Source organism: Stegodyphus dumicola, chromosome 10 (assembly GCF_044657685.1).
Source record: "Stegodyphus dumicola isolate Sdum_Otavi_A_Nest chromosome 10, ASM4465768v1".
NCBI lineage: Eukaryota > Metazoa > Arthropoda > Arachnida > Araneae > Eresidae > Stegodyphus > Stegodyphus dumicola.
The window spans coordinates 17,405,809-17,421,725 of record NC_140777.1 but is presented as its reverse complement, the minus strand read 5'-3'; the positions used below and the strand labels follow the sequence as shown (position 1 = coordinate 17,421,725).

The 15,917-nt window shown below is 33.6% G+C and overlaps 1 protein-coding gene and 1 long non-coding RNA gene across 3 annotated transcripts in view; one reads left to right on the top strand and one right to left on the bottom strand.

The window, feature by feature from the left end:
- The window catches only part of LOC118191490 (tryptophan 5-hydroxylase 1-like), a 108,260-nt gene extending 101,189 nt beyond the window's left edge, over window positions 1–7,071 (top strand). For both annotated transcript variants that reach the window (XM_085824681.1, XM_085824682.1), the window contains exon 13: window positions 854–7,071. In XM_085824681.1, coding sequence (XP_085680807.1) covers window positions 854–1,022 — 169 coding nt within the window. In that variant the 3' untranslated portion in view covers window positions 1,023–7,071. The remainder of the gene's footprint in view (window positions 1–853) is intronic.
- Window positions 1–15,917, bottom strand: part of LOC146994905 (uncharacterized) — a 131,619-nt gene that overhangs the window by 91,717 nt on the left and 23,985 nt on the right. The gene's annotated exons all lie outside the window — the stretch shown is intronic.

The following is a 15,917-nucleotide window of genomic DNA, read 5'->3' as shown; positions in this document are numbered from 1 at the left end:
AATTCGCAATAATAAATGAAAGCGTTATCTTTGTTGTTGCGAAGCTAAGTTTCTCTAGATTGGCAACAAATCCACTAGTCTCCTGTTTCAAATGTAAACAAGCAATGGCCGCCATCAAAAAAATTATTAGGCTTAGCGGCACTTAAACAACTTTAAAATTGTTCATAATTCTAAAAATATAGCATACAGATTTACTAAAGGCATAAAAACCTTAACGAGAAGATAAGAACAACATAATTCAATCATTTTTAAAGAAAAAAATGTACAATTTACAAACATATCAGACTAACGAAACTGAGATACCTGAGCCGGGTAACAGAGTGGATATATATATAAATATATTTATACAAGTTTGGTGCGGCCGATTGCAACCAAAATACGAGGTGCACATCTACATGTTATAGCAGTCCTATATACAAAATTTCAACGTTCTGATGGTACTCGTTTTTGCGTTATGCGAGACACGTACGTACGTACATACGTTCGTACAGACGCCACGAAAAATTCTCTTCAGAATTCATTTTAAAGCAGTTTTATAATTTTTTTGGGAGGAAAAAAAGTTTTTTATTCTGTCCTTACGTACAGATATCACGCAAAAACATCGTTCAATTGCATTCGATGGCGGTCAAAATGGATATTTTCGTTGAAATATGCTGCCTGAGACTTTTCACGATTACAATACTTCCTTTTTACTTCGTACAAGGAAGTAAAAAGATAACTCACAAAACGTTAAAAGAAAAAAAAGTCCCCTTTGTCGTGACATAAAATCTGAAAACTTTCAGAATTTTTCCCTTCTTTTTTCTTCTTCCCCACCCTTTCATATATAATTTAATGACATTATTTCTTATGACAGGGAATTTGCAAGCACCATCAAGAGACCCTTCGGTCTGCGATACAATCCTTACACCCAAACAGTGGAAATCTTGAGCAACACTCGGAAGATCGCCAATCTGGTCAGCGAGCTGAAAGGAGACCTCTGCGTCGTTACGGCAGCACTGAAGAAGATTAGAGGAAGACACTGAATACAAAGACGCTTTATAACATCTTTCTTGAAATTCAATTCCGATGCTTTCTCTTTCACAGTTTACTGGCCTTTTCTTTCAGCATTTGCCTACTTTACTACTTTACTGATACTTATGTGAGAAACTGTTGCCTACTTTACTGATACTTATGTGAGAAACTGTCAATACATGGACATGAAGTTAAGAACTAATTTAATTGTTACTAAATTCTTATTAAAAATTGAAATTAATGGTATGAACCTGATGAATTATCTGATAAAATCATAATCAAATGACATACATAAGAGTTTTGACATAGCCCTGAAGCTACTGGAGTTGCTAAGGCCACAAAAATCAGAACAATATTCATAAATTTGCAAGACTTGCAGTTTAAACATAGAACCTACTTCTTCATCTGCAGAGTGCAAATGACGAAACAGAAGTCGTCATTTGCTCAGAGTAGCGTCTAGCTCTAGCACGGTTTATGGTTCACGCATGCGCAGTAGACGTATTTTCAGCATGGTAACCTTCGTCGCTTGGCCAAAGAGCATGTAGGTTTAGCTCGGCGATGAATTCACAATTCAAGCTTCAGCGATGCGTAGGTGAAGTTCGGCGGAATGTGTGAAATTTGTTCACTTTGTGCCCAATTATGCGAGTAATTATTTACTGGGCAGGGGCGTAGCTAGGGTGGGGCAAAGGGGGACATCTGTCCCCGGGCGCAGTATCTAAGGGGTGCCAGTTTGATATTATGACATTTTAGAATGAAATATTTCCTATTCTTGGCACATAGAAGGGGGCGCAAAATCTTCGGCTGGCCCCGGGCGCTGAAAACCCTAGCTACGGCTTTGTTACTGGGGCTTTAGAAAAGCATATGACTAAACAGCCGTTATTCCTTTTACACTTGTGTTGTTGTTTATAAACTGCTTAAATTAATGCCCTAGGATTATTTTGTATTTATTTGCAAATGTATTTTTGTTTGATATTTCATCTTATGTTTACTGTTATCATAAAATTTCATTTAAAATCCACGCTTTCCACAAAGGCATGTCTAATCCTAGGCAAATAATTCTTGAGAGCTTAACATAATCAACTGATTTAACCTCATTTTACAAATTAGTTTTTTTATTTCATATATGCAGTTATCATAACAGTTCATCTTTTAACAGGCATTCAGCAAAATAACATACTTTGGTCCTTTCTTTTCGTATTCTTGATTACATTATCTTACCATAGTGGATTGGATTATTTAATTATGGCAAAGCACACGAGGGCTATCTGCCTAAGGGGAGGGATGCCTTCGTGGAGGACTTTCTAAGGGAAACTGGCTCGTATCCACGTTACACATGGGGAAAACCACGAAAACGCCCATTCAGCCAGCCCGTTCGCGGGATTCGAACCTCGGACCGAACTACCAGTGTTCAGCGTCTTTATCGCTCGGCCTCTGGTGGGCTCCTTACCTTAGTAGTAATGCAAAATAGGTCTTCGAACATTCCAAACACAGAAAATTACCTTCCATACTAATCAAGATAAATATAAGAAATCAGAAACAGATTCTTCAACGCTTCAAGCTTTATTCAGGTTTAACTTCTGCAAAGTGACAAAATTTAGTAGAATAGCAGGTCTTTAGTTGCCAATCTCATGATACATCGCCAATTCTGTATAATGGAGCTTGTCATTGTGCATGCGTGAAGTATAACCCATGTTAGGGCTAAACGCTACTCTACAGTAGGAGACGTTTATTTATTTATTTATTTATTTTAATGATTCCGTTTGACCACCGCTGTTTTGATAACAATAACTCCATGATAACATTAAACGATAAAAAAATAGTATTCTTCAAAATAGCAATGGCATTTAAGTCATTTAATATAAATATAACTAGAAATATGTAAATAAGCACTTTCATAGCATTTTAATTAGGAAAATATAAAAGCTTGCTTATGAACTGTTCATAACATTTCTGGAAATTATTTCACCGATGTTGTACCTCTGATTTTAATACTCGGAGGACATTGCTTATTTGGTGACATTTCTCTGTAACTTGAAAACTTTTATAGCGCATTTGAAACTCATTTGGCGAATTTATTTCAGCTTAAAAAATTTATTAGCCCAAATCGGTCCAGAATGGGTTATTAGCCCAGAAAGGCTATTAATTTCATTTTGGCATTTTGTGTTGGTTCACTATAAAAGTCTGAATCACTTTTCAAATTATTGTCACCAAATATTAGAGCCCTGATTTATATTTAAACAAATTAAATAATGGAAGAATCTACATGAATGTATGTATGTTTTCCGCATTGTGAAAAAACAACGGTACTACAGATATCAAATTTTGAATAACGTAGTGTTCCACGCGAATATGAACATCTGGAAATCCAAGTTTGGAATTTGTTTTATTATCTATTTCTTATTTTTTTAACACTTTAAAGAATTTTCGATTGACAAACTCAACGATTTCAACGCGTTCCATTAACTTTAACATCGTGTGCATTTTCAAGCACGGATATTTTTTTTATTCTCGATATTTATTTACATTTCTTACTGGTATTACGTTGATAGCATAGCAATGCAAAGAGGTTACAATGTCTAACGATATTTTTCGTCGAATGACTTTGAGTGTCTGTATCACTTTTCAAATCCCGTTTTGAATCCCCAGTGAAAAAAATGCCCCTTTGGACTTAATATAAAATCTGAAGGCTTTCGGATTTCATTTTTTTATACTATTTTGATCCTATTAACCGAATAGTTGATCTCAATAAGCGACGTATTTTCCATGTTTTCGTATACAAACGAGCGGGACTTCGGCAATTTGATAGCAATATCCGAATGATAGCATTAACCGCGATTACATTAAGCTGCATTTACTGTAGAAACAGCATTTACTACTTAGGTGAGAATAAAAAATAACAGCTATAGTTTAAAGTGAAAAAAAATTATTCTAATTTACTTTAATCTTTAAAAAAAAAAAAAAAAAAAAAAAATCTGACTAAAATGTTTTACCGAAATAAACAGATGCTAATGACTGAATGGGTGTTTGTTGTTTCACGTCAGTAACTCCTTCATTATTGTCTTCACATTATTCATATATAAAATTCACACTTTTTTTTCGAATACTTTGCCTTTTCTATTTACAATTTCTCTCCTTCCCACTTGATATTCATGTTTTTTAAGCGTAGATTTCTCAAATAATGCAGATGAATTTCGTAGAAAAGCAATCTAAGCTTACTCATTTGTTAATAAAGACTAAACTTTACTAACTAAAGCCTTTTTAAACAAGCAATATTATATAAAGTCAATAAAAAAGTTGTGCAATTCTTTTTCGGATAGCCAGGGCTTAATTTCTAAAATTAAATGCGCAGGAGCCCTATGAAAGGTAATCAGGAAAAGTAATTAAAATTATACAAATAAAATATTAGTAATAAAATTAAATAATATATTAAGTAATCAAAAATCTTTAATAAATTAAATTAAATTATGCTCACGTATAAGGCTGTCGACTGCGAAAGATGGCGAAATTTTTCTCCTACTTGCGACAATAATGCTGGCCAACGTTTGGAGAAACTTCTTATTTAATTAGATGAGCAACAAACAGAATGGATATAGCACATAATAAATTTAACATGTTATGAACTCTAAGATTATATGATAAACAAAAGCAATAAAACATGCACCATATTCCGTTGGCCAAAAATCTCTAACGGCATTGAAAACAGTAAATAGATAAATAATCATCTTTGTAAACTCGGCGCCACATAAATTCGCTTAAATACCAATCTCTTTAATGACGTTGCGCAACTACGCTATGTTCCTCATTGCACCATTTTGCCGAAGCCTAAAGACTTAAATTTTTGCCTATGCACACCAACATAAACAAACTCGGCAAGTTCTAAATTTTGAGGTAAGGGCTTTTAATTTCGTTTCGGCAATTTGCGTTGATTCACTATAAACTGCGAATCACTTTTTAAATTGTTGCCACCAAATATTAGAGCCCAGTATTATATTTAAAGAAATTAATTAATAAAGAATCTGCATAAATGTATGTATGTTTCTCGCACTGTGATAAAACAACGGTACATAGAGTCATCCAATTTTGAATAACGTACGTCTCCACCCGAATATGGACATCTAGAAGCCCAAATTTTGAATTTGTTCTATTATCTATTTCATATTTTGTACAGCATTTATGCGTTTTTGATTAAGAAACTGGACGATTTCAAAGCGAGCAATGGCAACAGTGTACCGGGGGGGGGGAATTATCTCCAGCACGCGAGATCGTGTATCAGAAATTCTAAAGATATGCTCTTTTAAATATTTTGTGATATTGCTGTTGAATTGAATTTTATGGTTTAAAACCGAAGAACATGATATTTAATAAATAAAGGTAACACACAAAACGTTAAAAAAACGCTCCTTTGGACGTAAAGAAAAATCTTTTTTTTTTTTTTTTTTCTTCCTCTTAAGTTCAAGAGAAAAACAAAGAAATAAATGCTCACTTTGTCGGTTTTACCGATGACTAAGCAAAAATATTGCCAAATAACAGCTCTAGGAATGCAAACGTATTAAGAATTCTAAAAATATTTAAATATTAATAATTATATCTAACAGTAAATATTAAAAACAATAAATTAAAATTCACGCTTAATTAAAATAATCGTTTTTAGAATTTAACTAAACTAAAATATCACCATCGTAATTTTAATATCATACGGTTATTATGGTGACAATTTTCCCCGAAAAAGAACAACAATGTTTATAATAATGTAAGTTGATGGATGAATTTAAAAAATATGTTAAAATCCTCGGAAAGAGTAAATAATTCTAAATATTTACTGTAATAAAATTGTTTCATTAGTATGAATATTGTTTTATTTTTTGTTTGTCATCATTATTTGACTACCACAACAGCCCCTAAAAAATAAATAAATAAAATATAAAAAACAGTTCTGAAAGGGTTCAAATTTTAATGATCGGAGGAAAGGTTTATCAGCAGAGGTTATCGACGGAGATAATCGAGTGGAAGAATGAGTCATTCTTATATGACATTAGATAAATATGCGCTTAGACGAACACGGAAACGTTATATATTGTTTGTAAATTTAAAAAGTGAAAAAATATATAAATAAATTCTAGAAAAATAATTAATATTCTTAATTAGGTAGATCATAAATTAAATTCATTTTTATTTAAATCAATCCGATAAAAAAGTCAAAACAGTAATTTCTTAAGACTCGCATCTGTTACTTTTAAATATTTAGTTTGGTAATTAATAACAGAGAGATTAAATATGAATGAATAATATCTTACATCTTTTCAAATGGCAACAGACCAAAATGAAAAGATAAAAAAAGCATTAAATTGAAACAACGAAAAACATGTGTAAAGTAACATAACGTGTTTCGAGGCAACTAGTTCTTTTGAGCTAAAAAAGGGAGGGGGAAGGGGGGAAATGTTGTTTTAAAATAAGAAAATTTTAATGGAAAAGAATAAAAAAAACACTTTAATTTACTTTCAAAAATTATAAATCATTTTGAATCGTGGGCGCCGGAATTACGAATTCACAAATGGTTTTGAATTTGCAACAAATTTGGCGATGAATCCCTGCCCGCCGGAAAAACTAACAAGAATAGGTTAGCTTATACCATTACTGGCGCTAAATCGCACCGTTTGGCGGCAATTTTTATTTGTCTAAAACGGTCGACGGAAATACGGAAATACAAGTTAATGACAATTAGTTAAATAGTGAATTAATGTACTGGAGCTCATATTAATTGTGACTTTCGCTGAAATTATGGTTTTATTCAAAGCCCGCTGGCTTCCGGCTAAATTTAAGCCCTGCTGACAGCTTTCATAAGCGCAAAATACTTAACTTCCTTTACATAGCATATTTTAAAAACATCCTATCTGCATTTCTGAAAATATTAATATTCTTGCCTTCGAAATTATGTGTATCTCATTCACATAATGTTTGCTATCTTTACATTTCTGTTCATGTAAGTGAATGTGTGTTAAATTGTAATTATAAATTACTGAATGATTGTGCAGTTATATTTCAAATCGAATAAATATTTTAAAAAGCTTTTGTTTCCTGTTTCATTATACAGTTTTCACTTATATTGCTGTTTTCAATTTCTTTTCATATTATTCATATATAGCTCCTTAGTGGTCAGTGTCAAACTCCAGTGGTCAATATGACATTCAGAGAAGTAGATTTGGTCTCAAGTTTCAGGAATTCTAAAATTTAAATATTAAAAAAAAATTATAATTGCAATGACCGAATGATGGCACTTCAAATTCGCCTTGCAACATCGAATAGATCTGTTGTTTATAATGTTAACTGCAATCCTGTCGTAAAGAGCTACACATAATGGAAAAATAATTGCAGATTTTAGTACTCTTTGGTTATCAGGACCGGATTCAGAAGTGTATGCACACTGGTGGACAAAATTAATAGATGGAAAACCTCAAAAAAAGCCTCGACAGTTATTTGCCATATAATGCCACTATGACGTTTGTGTCTCTGAGAAGGGTTTGCGTATTTCTGTACGCGTTGCTACACCAGCAGCAGATATAAAAGTCTGCGTCCAGCTGCTCAGCTCATTCTGCTCTGCAACAAATAGTGATTTTCATTGCGTTTCTTGAATAATATTGTTGTTTTTTGGGGTGACATGAATGCAGATCATCGCTTAGACGAAGGTATGAGATGGAGAATCGTAGGTAGGCTTGAGCCAGGCAGTCCTAAGCTCAGATTGCAATAGAACTGAATGTAACACCAAGTGTCACCTCTAATTTGTGGAATTGGTTTAAAAATAGCGAGATAATGTCTAAAGGATCAGCACAAGGTCAACGAAGAACCACAACGACATGACTGGTATTTGGTACTTTCAACGAAGGGGCAGAGGGCTTCTACATCATACAACTGTCTCGTAACCTCTCCACAAGAATATCAGTTTCAAAGGAGAGAGTAGTCAGACGGCTCCATAAGACAGGACTGTATGCCAGAAAGCCCGATATTTGCATCCCACTCCAACAAAACGAGAGTGTTTACAGTGGTGCATAGAACACCAACATTGGATATAGTTCAATTGGCCAGTGTTCTCTTCAATAGTCCAGATTCAGTCTACAACTTGATTCTCGGCGATTTTTGATATGGAGGAAACCTGGAAACGCAATACCATCACAGCAACATCATGAAATGGACAAATATGGTGGTGAAGGAATGGTGGTCTTGGCAGGATCATGTAAGATACCCGTACACTGTTCCATGTGTTTCACACTGGTTCCGTGAATGCCCGGAAAATCCTAGGCCCCTATGTGCGATTTTTCAGAGGTGCTGTTGGCCCCAAGTACATTTTATGGACGACAGTGCACGACTACATAGGACTCACCTGGTTGATGACTATCTGGAAAGTCAGGATATTCACCGAATGGATTGGGTAGCCAAATCTCCTGACCTTAATCCTCTTGAACATTCTTGGGATGCTTTTAGGAGGGCTATTGTAATAAGCCAACCCCCACCCAGAACCAGAGTTAAACTTCCCCCCACCAAAGTTAAAAACTGCTGTGGTTGAGGAATGGGCGCGACTTCCGCAGGCATTCTTGAACTCTCTTGTTAAGCATCATGGCTACTCGTTGTGCATGCTGTCTGTCTGTCAAAGGCGACCACACACCATACTAGCCACATTTTCACTGCCATCTTTCAACTCCAAATTTGGATCACATTGGACTCTTGACCATAACACATGCTAATAAATGGCACTTTCGTTATCGTTTTGTGCATATTATTTACATACAATAAAATATATCCGTTACGGTGAAACAACGAAATCTGGAGAATGTCGACTTTCACCGGTGAATGTCAACATTCACATAGTCGCTTGGTGTATGTCCGAAATGTTTTCCAAATATTCTTATTTTTCACTTACACCGGTAAATGTCGACATTCACCATATACTAATGGTGAATGTTGAACATACAAGAATAATATATTTTCTTCTTCGTAATTCAGTCGCGAAAAAACGCACTTGAGACTTAAAATAAGAACTTAAGAACATAAGAACTAAAAACACACAGTACATTCAAAATGAGAAAGGTAAATAATAGAACTTAAAAACTTACTAAATTATGTGATTCAAATCTGATTTATTGCAACAACTTAAACTATATGACACTTTGAACTGCACAAGAGGCTCTTGCTTTTACAACTGCATTTATTTGTGGAACACTTTCTTATGCAATGACAGCGTGTACATATACTCCTCTCTTTTCGACTTATACCAGAGCATATCTGTGATTGTCGACATACACCGGTGAGGGTCCGAATGTACAAGAATGTAATGCAATATTCGATCTTTCACCGACGTATTTGGTGAATGTTGACATTCTCCAGTGAAAGTCGATATTCTCCAATTTCGGTCTTTCACAGTAACATATCCATACCTAATTGCATTTATTTCTATCCGGTATTTCTCGAGATATTTCGGAAATCTCTTAATTTTGTACACCAATGCACATGTGTGTGTTTATATGTGCGCATATGTCTGTGTATACACACACATACATATCTATGTACACATACATATATACACTTTTGGATTCAGTCCCGAGAACAGAACAATACCCAGATTTCAACAAATTAAGACAATACTATTTAAAATTTTATATAACCAGTCACGCTTTTGTAAATTTCCGGCATTAATTTTTCTACACAGATCTCGAGTATAATACGTCACACTGCAAAGTATTATTTGACGGTGCTAAGTCTCAGTGATACAATTTACTGAAACACATTATATGTCTATATGCTACAAAGGGTCTTTGCACTCTTTTAGAACGATTTCGGATATGTTTAGTTAGTGATTAAAATGTAAAAAGTATTTTTTTAAATGTTGGATCTGATAGCCTTTTTTTCTACACTATATTATGAAAAGAAATTTCGTGAAATTTCCAGGGGTATTGATTTCCATTCCTCTTCCATTATTCTACAGACAGAGAAGTAGCTGGGAATTTCAGCGCCCGAAGACAACTGAAGATCTTCCGCCCGTTTCTGTGTGCCAAGAATGAAAAATGTTTCATTCTAAAATTTCGTAACATCAGTTTGCCGCCCCTGGATGCTGCGTCCGAGACAGATACTCCCCTCTTGCCCCACCCTTCTTATGCCCCTATCTACGAAGTCCATCCAACCAGGTACGTTTGTGTTTAGAAAGAGCTTTATCAAAAGACCAAAGGCATAAGAGTGCATATGTGAAATGTAAAGGGGCAAAAAGTATATATGCAATACCTGCCTCAGTCTTCATTTTGTCAGAGAATACAGAGGTACTTTTCGAAGTATGACTTGTTGCATTGCCTTAATGAAGTTTCACTCTTTTAAAAGTCTTAAGGATGAAGAAATGGAATCTCTTCCGTAAATATCGGAAGTAAAACGTTCTCTTGACAGCGCATTGTGTTGATTTTAACATTTATTTCCACTCATTTTATTCCTTATTGTAAGAAAATCATGCGACAGTCATAAACCCCTGTCTGAAACTTTATTTGCATCGACGGAACCAAGTCTAGATTTTTTTTCTCTCCTTTTTCGACAATAAATAGACCTCTTTTGGTTGCAGTCATTTAGGTAAATTAATGCTTCATCAAGGGTCACAATCTCCTGCTATATAGTTTTATAGAGATTTCTACAAATTGTTCTACGTTGAGCCGCATGGCATTGCAAAAGCTTGTGAATATTATATTTCTCGGCTTTTCTAATTTGAAAAATGTAGTTTGATAGTCATCGAGTTATGACGAAGTAAACAAACACACTGCTATATGCATGATCATGAGTAACAGTCCACTAACTTAATTTTCTGAATAAGTTGATGAACTGAGTGTACTGAATGGTAAAAACTTTGAAACGTCTGGCGGGCAATGATGGGGATAAACTAGATCCTATCCAAATAATTTTAGTGGAAAAATTAAATTATCACAAATAATAATAATAAATATACAGAAAACAGAAATAATAAATACAGAAATAAATAAATAAAAATATAAAATTCTGAAAGGATTCAATTTTTAAAAATAGCCCCAAAAAGGGCTCTTTGAAAATTTGATACAGTCTATGGTAGGGGTTCTCAACCGGTGGTACGCAAGAGAAAAATAGGTGGTACGGAAAGAAAGTATTTTAAACTATTAAATTAAAAAATTGAAACCCCAGCATGCTTATTGAGTTTTTTCTCTAAATACTCGTAAATTTTTGCGATCTGAGCTTTGTTCAAGAGTAGTGGTGGTAATAGTACTTTGTAGTGATAGTACTAAAGGTGTAAGGTATTTCTTCCACTTTTCTAGCGTGTCTTCGTGGTGTAGTGGTTCTGCAAGCTGGGCCGGTATTCCAGAGGTCCGTGGTAAAAAAAAAAAAAAAAAAAAATTACCTAATGTCTCTACGAAAGTTTTCAATCTACCTCCTTGGCTAACCTCCTTGGTCGAAGCTTATTCCCAAGTCGGCATAAAGTTGAAAACTTCGAACTTGATGCCAACAGCCTTAAACCAGATTTTGTGACGTAACGTAGCACAGACGGGTTGCCTGGTAACGCAACTCGGCTTAAACCACTTATGACCTTTATACCGTGGTCTGGACGCAATTTAACTGGATAGCACACCCGGTTGGTAATCGGAAGAGCCGATGTTCAAAACCTGCCTAGAGCACTGCACATCACATTTTCACGCTTCCTGCATCTATAAACCGAATGATTCTACAAGTTATATCATGTAATGTGAATGAAATCAGAAAATAAATATAAGGGATAAAATACACAAAAATTATTTGATATATTTTTGAATGAAATAATAATTTTTTAACACAATGTTTTTTAGCAGCATGTGTATAAAAAAGCAAAACTCAGTAACACAAGAAAAGCAATCATGAAAATATGAAGAAAGTAAAATTAATAAAACACCACATCTGAGCGTATTCTTTCATCCATACCGGCCGTTGAAACTTATTAAGGAAGGTTATGCTGTAATGGCAATTACGTCATGAATATGGAAATGTACTCATTATATCTAACGAGAACACTACGAGATAACAGCTGCTCCCCGGCCATTATGCTGTGCGCTTTATATTCATTGTCGTAGCTTTGGAAGACGCAAGAAGGGGTAGCAGCCAGGGGACGCCAAATGAATTTTCTTCATTCTATTTTGGCAAACAGGAGGGGACGCGAAATTTTCAGTTGTCGCCGAGTGCTAAAAACTCTAGCTACGCCTCTGTCTATATTATAGAAGAAAATATAAGGAAATTAATGAAGAAAACCATTGTTTTAAAAGGAGTCGATGCAAGAATGCCTACTGGGAAGGAATGGAAGGGAAACTTTCGTGGACGAATTTTTAATGGAAACTAATTCGTATTTACGTCACACATGAGGAAAACTACGAAAATTCTTCTATAGTCAGCCCCTTAGGAGTCGAACTACCAGGTTCAGCGACTTCTACCGCTTGGTAGTTGGACAAGTTAAAATAGAAAGTTACAATTATTAATGACGGTAACAGACGTTAAAGTTTTTGAACTATTTTTAAAGAGGGAAGGGTCGATCATCTTGTATGAATAAAAGCAGATAAAGAATCTCAGCTATGACGTATAGACATACTTCTATTTATTGGAAATAGAATGTTAGACCGTAGGATCACTAGAAGGAGTAAAATCTTTAGTCAAGCGATCTAAACACTTCAAAAGAAGAGAAAATTTTAAAACTGAAGAAAATCTTCCAAGTACAAAGCATGCTACACAACATTACAATTAAAGAAAAGATTTTGATCTCAAAAGATTTTGGAAATTCTAGAGTTTTAAAATTTTAAATAATGTTTGACAAGGTCTGATTTTATAAAGCAGGGGGAGGTTAAAACACTTTTAATTAAATACCTATAGGTGGTGTTGGTGTATTTAATTATGGCAAAGCACACGAGGGCTATCTGCCTAAGGGGAGGGATGCCTTCGTGGAGGACTTTGTAATAATACCTATAGGAAATGAACAAAGAAAACGGCAACAACAGACATAAACTATTTTTCGATTATCTGTGTGTTTTATCACTGCTTGCTATTTTCGAATTACACTTTTTCCCCCTTTTAAGTGTCCATTTTGTTTGTAAATAAATACGTACAGTTTAATTTTTATTAGTTCCAGAGGTGGTATTAGTCTCGAAACTCACTTTATCTGTACCTCTTTGTGTCCAAATCATTTTTCAATTGCCACTAAATGTTACCGCCTTGTATTATTTAAAAAAAAAAATGAAGAATCGATATGTACAGTATGCATGTATATTCCTCGCACTGCGAAAAAAGATGATACCTAGGGTCACTGAATTTTTAAAACACAGAGTCCTCCACCAAACATGGGAATCTTGATGCCCGAATTCTGAATTTGTTTCCAATTTACTTCATATTTTGTAAAAATTTAACGAATTTTTGTTAAATAAACACAGCGATTTGAAAGCGAGTTAAGGCAGCATTTTTGTCTCAGGCGCGCAAGACTGTTGCCATTCGGCAATATGTAAGATATTTACTTTTCAATTTTAATCCACAAATTCGGCTATTTGAAAGCAATGTGTTGCCACTGCCTCAGATAAAATTCTTTCCTCCACGACAAAAGCTAAAAAGACAAAAAAATTGGAGCAAGTCTAAGAGCAGATTAGTAACTTGCGATGCTCAACAAAAGCATAAAATATTTTAGCAAATCCTCTGGTGCGACGTTAAAATCTGAATACTTTCAGATTTTCTTTCTTTCTTACAACTTGCGATGCTCAACAAAAGCATAAGCAAATCCAGCAAATCCTCTGGTGCGACGATAAAATCTGAAACCTTTCAGATTTTCTTTCTTTCTTATTTTACAGTTTGATTGGCTTACATTACTTATTATATAATATACTTATAAAAATTATATAATGTAATTTTTTTATTTTTTTTTCAACTCTAGTTTTAATTTAATGTAAATTAAATCAAATTACCTCAAAATATCTTTCTAATATGACTAAGAAAAACTAAACAATTTTCAATTTTGAGAACATTAAAATAAAAGCAGGACGAAATACAGTTTGAAACATAATATTTCGTGTTATTAGCATTCTGAAATGCTGTAGAAAAGAAGATATACAGTGGCTCAAACTTGTTTTTGGACACTTTGTTTTTAGTTTTACTTGCAAATATTAGTTGCTAAATATAAACGAAATGGCTTTATTTTCTTCACATATACTACTGATCATCTTTTTAAGACCTACTTGTTTTGGAAAAAAAAAAAAAAAAAAATTCAATACGATTTTTAAAAAAAAATAATTTAAAAATTTTTGAAAATGAACTCGGCAGTATTCGGTCACTTTGAACGAACAGTTTATATGTAATAAAATATGCAAATAACGGGCATTCAATATTTTGTTAGCTAACTTATAGTTAAAAAAAAAATGTTTTTCACTCGCTTTCTAATGTATTTCTAATGGATGTTAATTTTTTCCCTGTAAGAATATTCTATTCCTCCATAAGAATTGCTTTTAGTAGAACTTTCGAAAAAATATCATGTGTGCTTATTCTTTACTCCAACACTTCATACATGTTCATACATGTTACACTTCATACATGTTCGATAGCATATTAACAGATTATAGAGCGAATTTCATTACTTCAGGACAATTGTATAATAACCACAAGCAAACATTTAAGGAGAATGCATGTTTAGATCGTTATCCTGATAGAACATGAATGTATTTTACATTCAAAGTTTTCTTATACTTTCATGTTTTCATTTAGAACACGTATTTATAGATTTATACTGACGCTTATTATTTTCTGTAAAAACAAAATTTCTCATCCCATGGGCAGCGAAACATTCCTATGCCATCAAGTCCCCCCCCCCCGGTGCTTAATTTCTATGAATAGATTTTTCGCATTGAAGCCTTTATTAGGGTTTCGCACATAATAATTCTAGCAGAAATAAATTCGTTTGCAAACATAACACTGTTCCAATACGATAAATATTTGCTTACCTTGGATTTTGCGAACGTCAGCCGTATTTTCCTTGTTTTCATGCTGAAGATTTTTTTTTTCTTTCCTGATCGCCCATTGTATCCATTTGCTGTTTACTTTTATTGAATATTGTTCTTTTGAATTCCCTGCAAGTTTTACATCACTAATTTTGGAGTTTTGTTTTATTTTTCGCAGGAAAAATCTTTGATTCCTTCGTATCACCTTGGAATGTGCGCCAGATTTCAGTGCATTTTGAACAATTCCACGTAACTTCCATCGTTTTAGTAACAATAAAAATAGTTAAACGATTTACACTAAGGATATTTTGAAGATGTCGAATAATTTATCATCTTTAAAATTACTTCAGTATGAGAAATTTAAAAATTTCTAACAAAACGTGTTATTAATTTATAGCGTTTGACTATGTTTTCTTCAGATATGAAGCTGTTAATATATTTTGTTGAACAAATAATAACGGGCAATGTTCGCAGAACAGACTTTTGGCGACATTTGGCTCCTTTAAGAATGTAGGCAACATTTTATTACGCCAACGGAAGGAAATGTGCTTATGCCAAATTTTATGATAATGACAATAATTTTTATGACTTTCATTTGAAGTAAAGTAAAAAAAAAAAAAAAAAAAAAAAAAAAAAAAAAAAAAAAAAAGACAAGAAACGTTATCTTCCGAAGCATCTCAGCAAAGCTTTCGAGTGTCCGAATTAATTGTGAAATACTAATTAACACTTTTCGATTAAATTGCTTTATTACACGGAATACTTTGATATTTATTTATTTTTCAACAGGCAAGAATGGAGAAAAATAATACAGAAAAAAAAATGTTCTATGATTTATTCTATGTTTTAATATTTAGTACAAGATTTACTCAAATTAAAAAAATACAAGTATCTGAATACAAGTGTGAGTCACTGTATGTATAT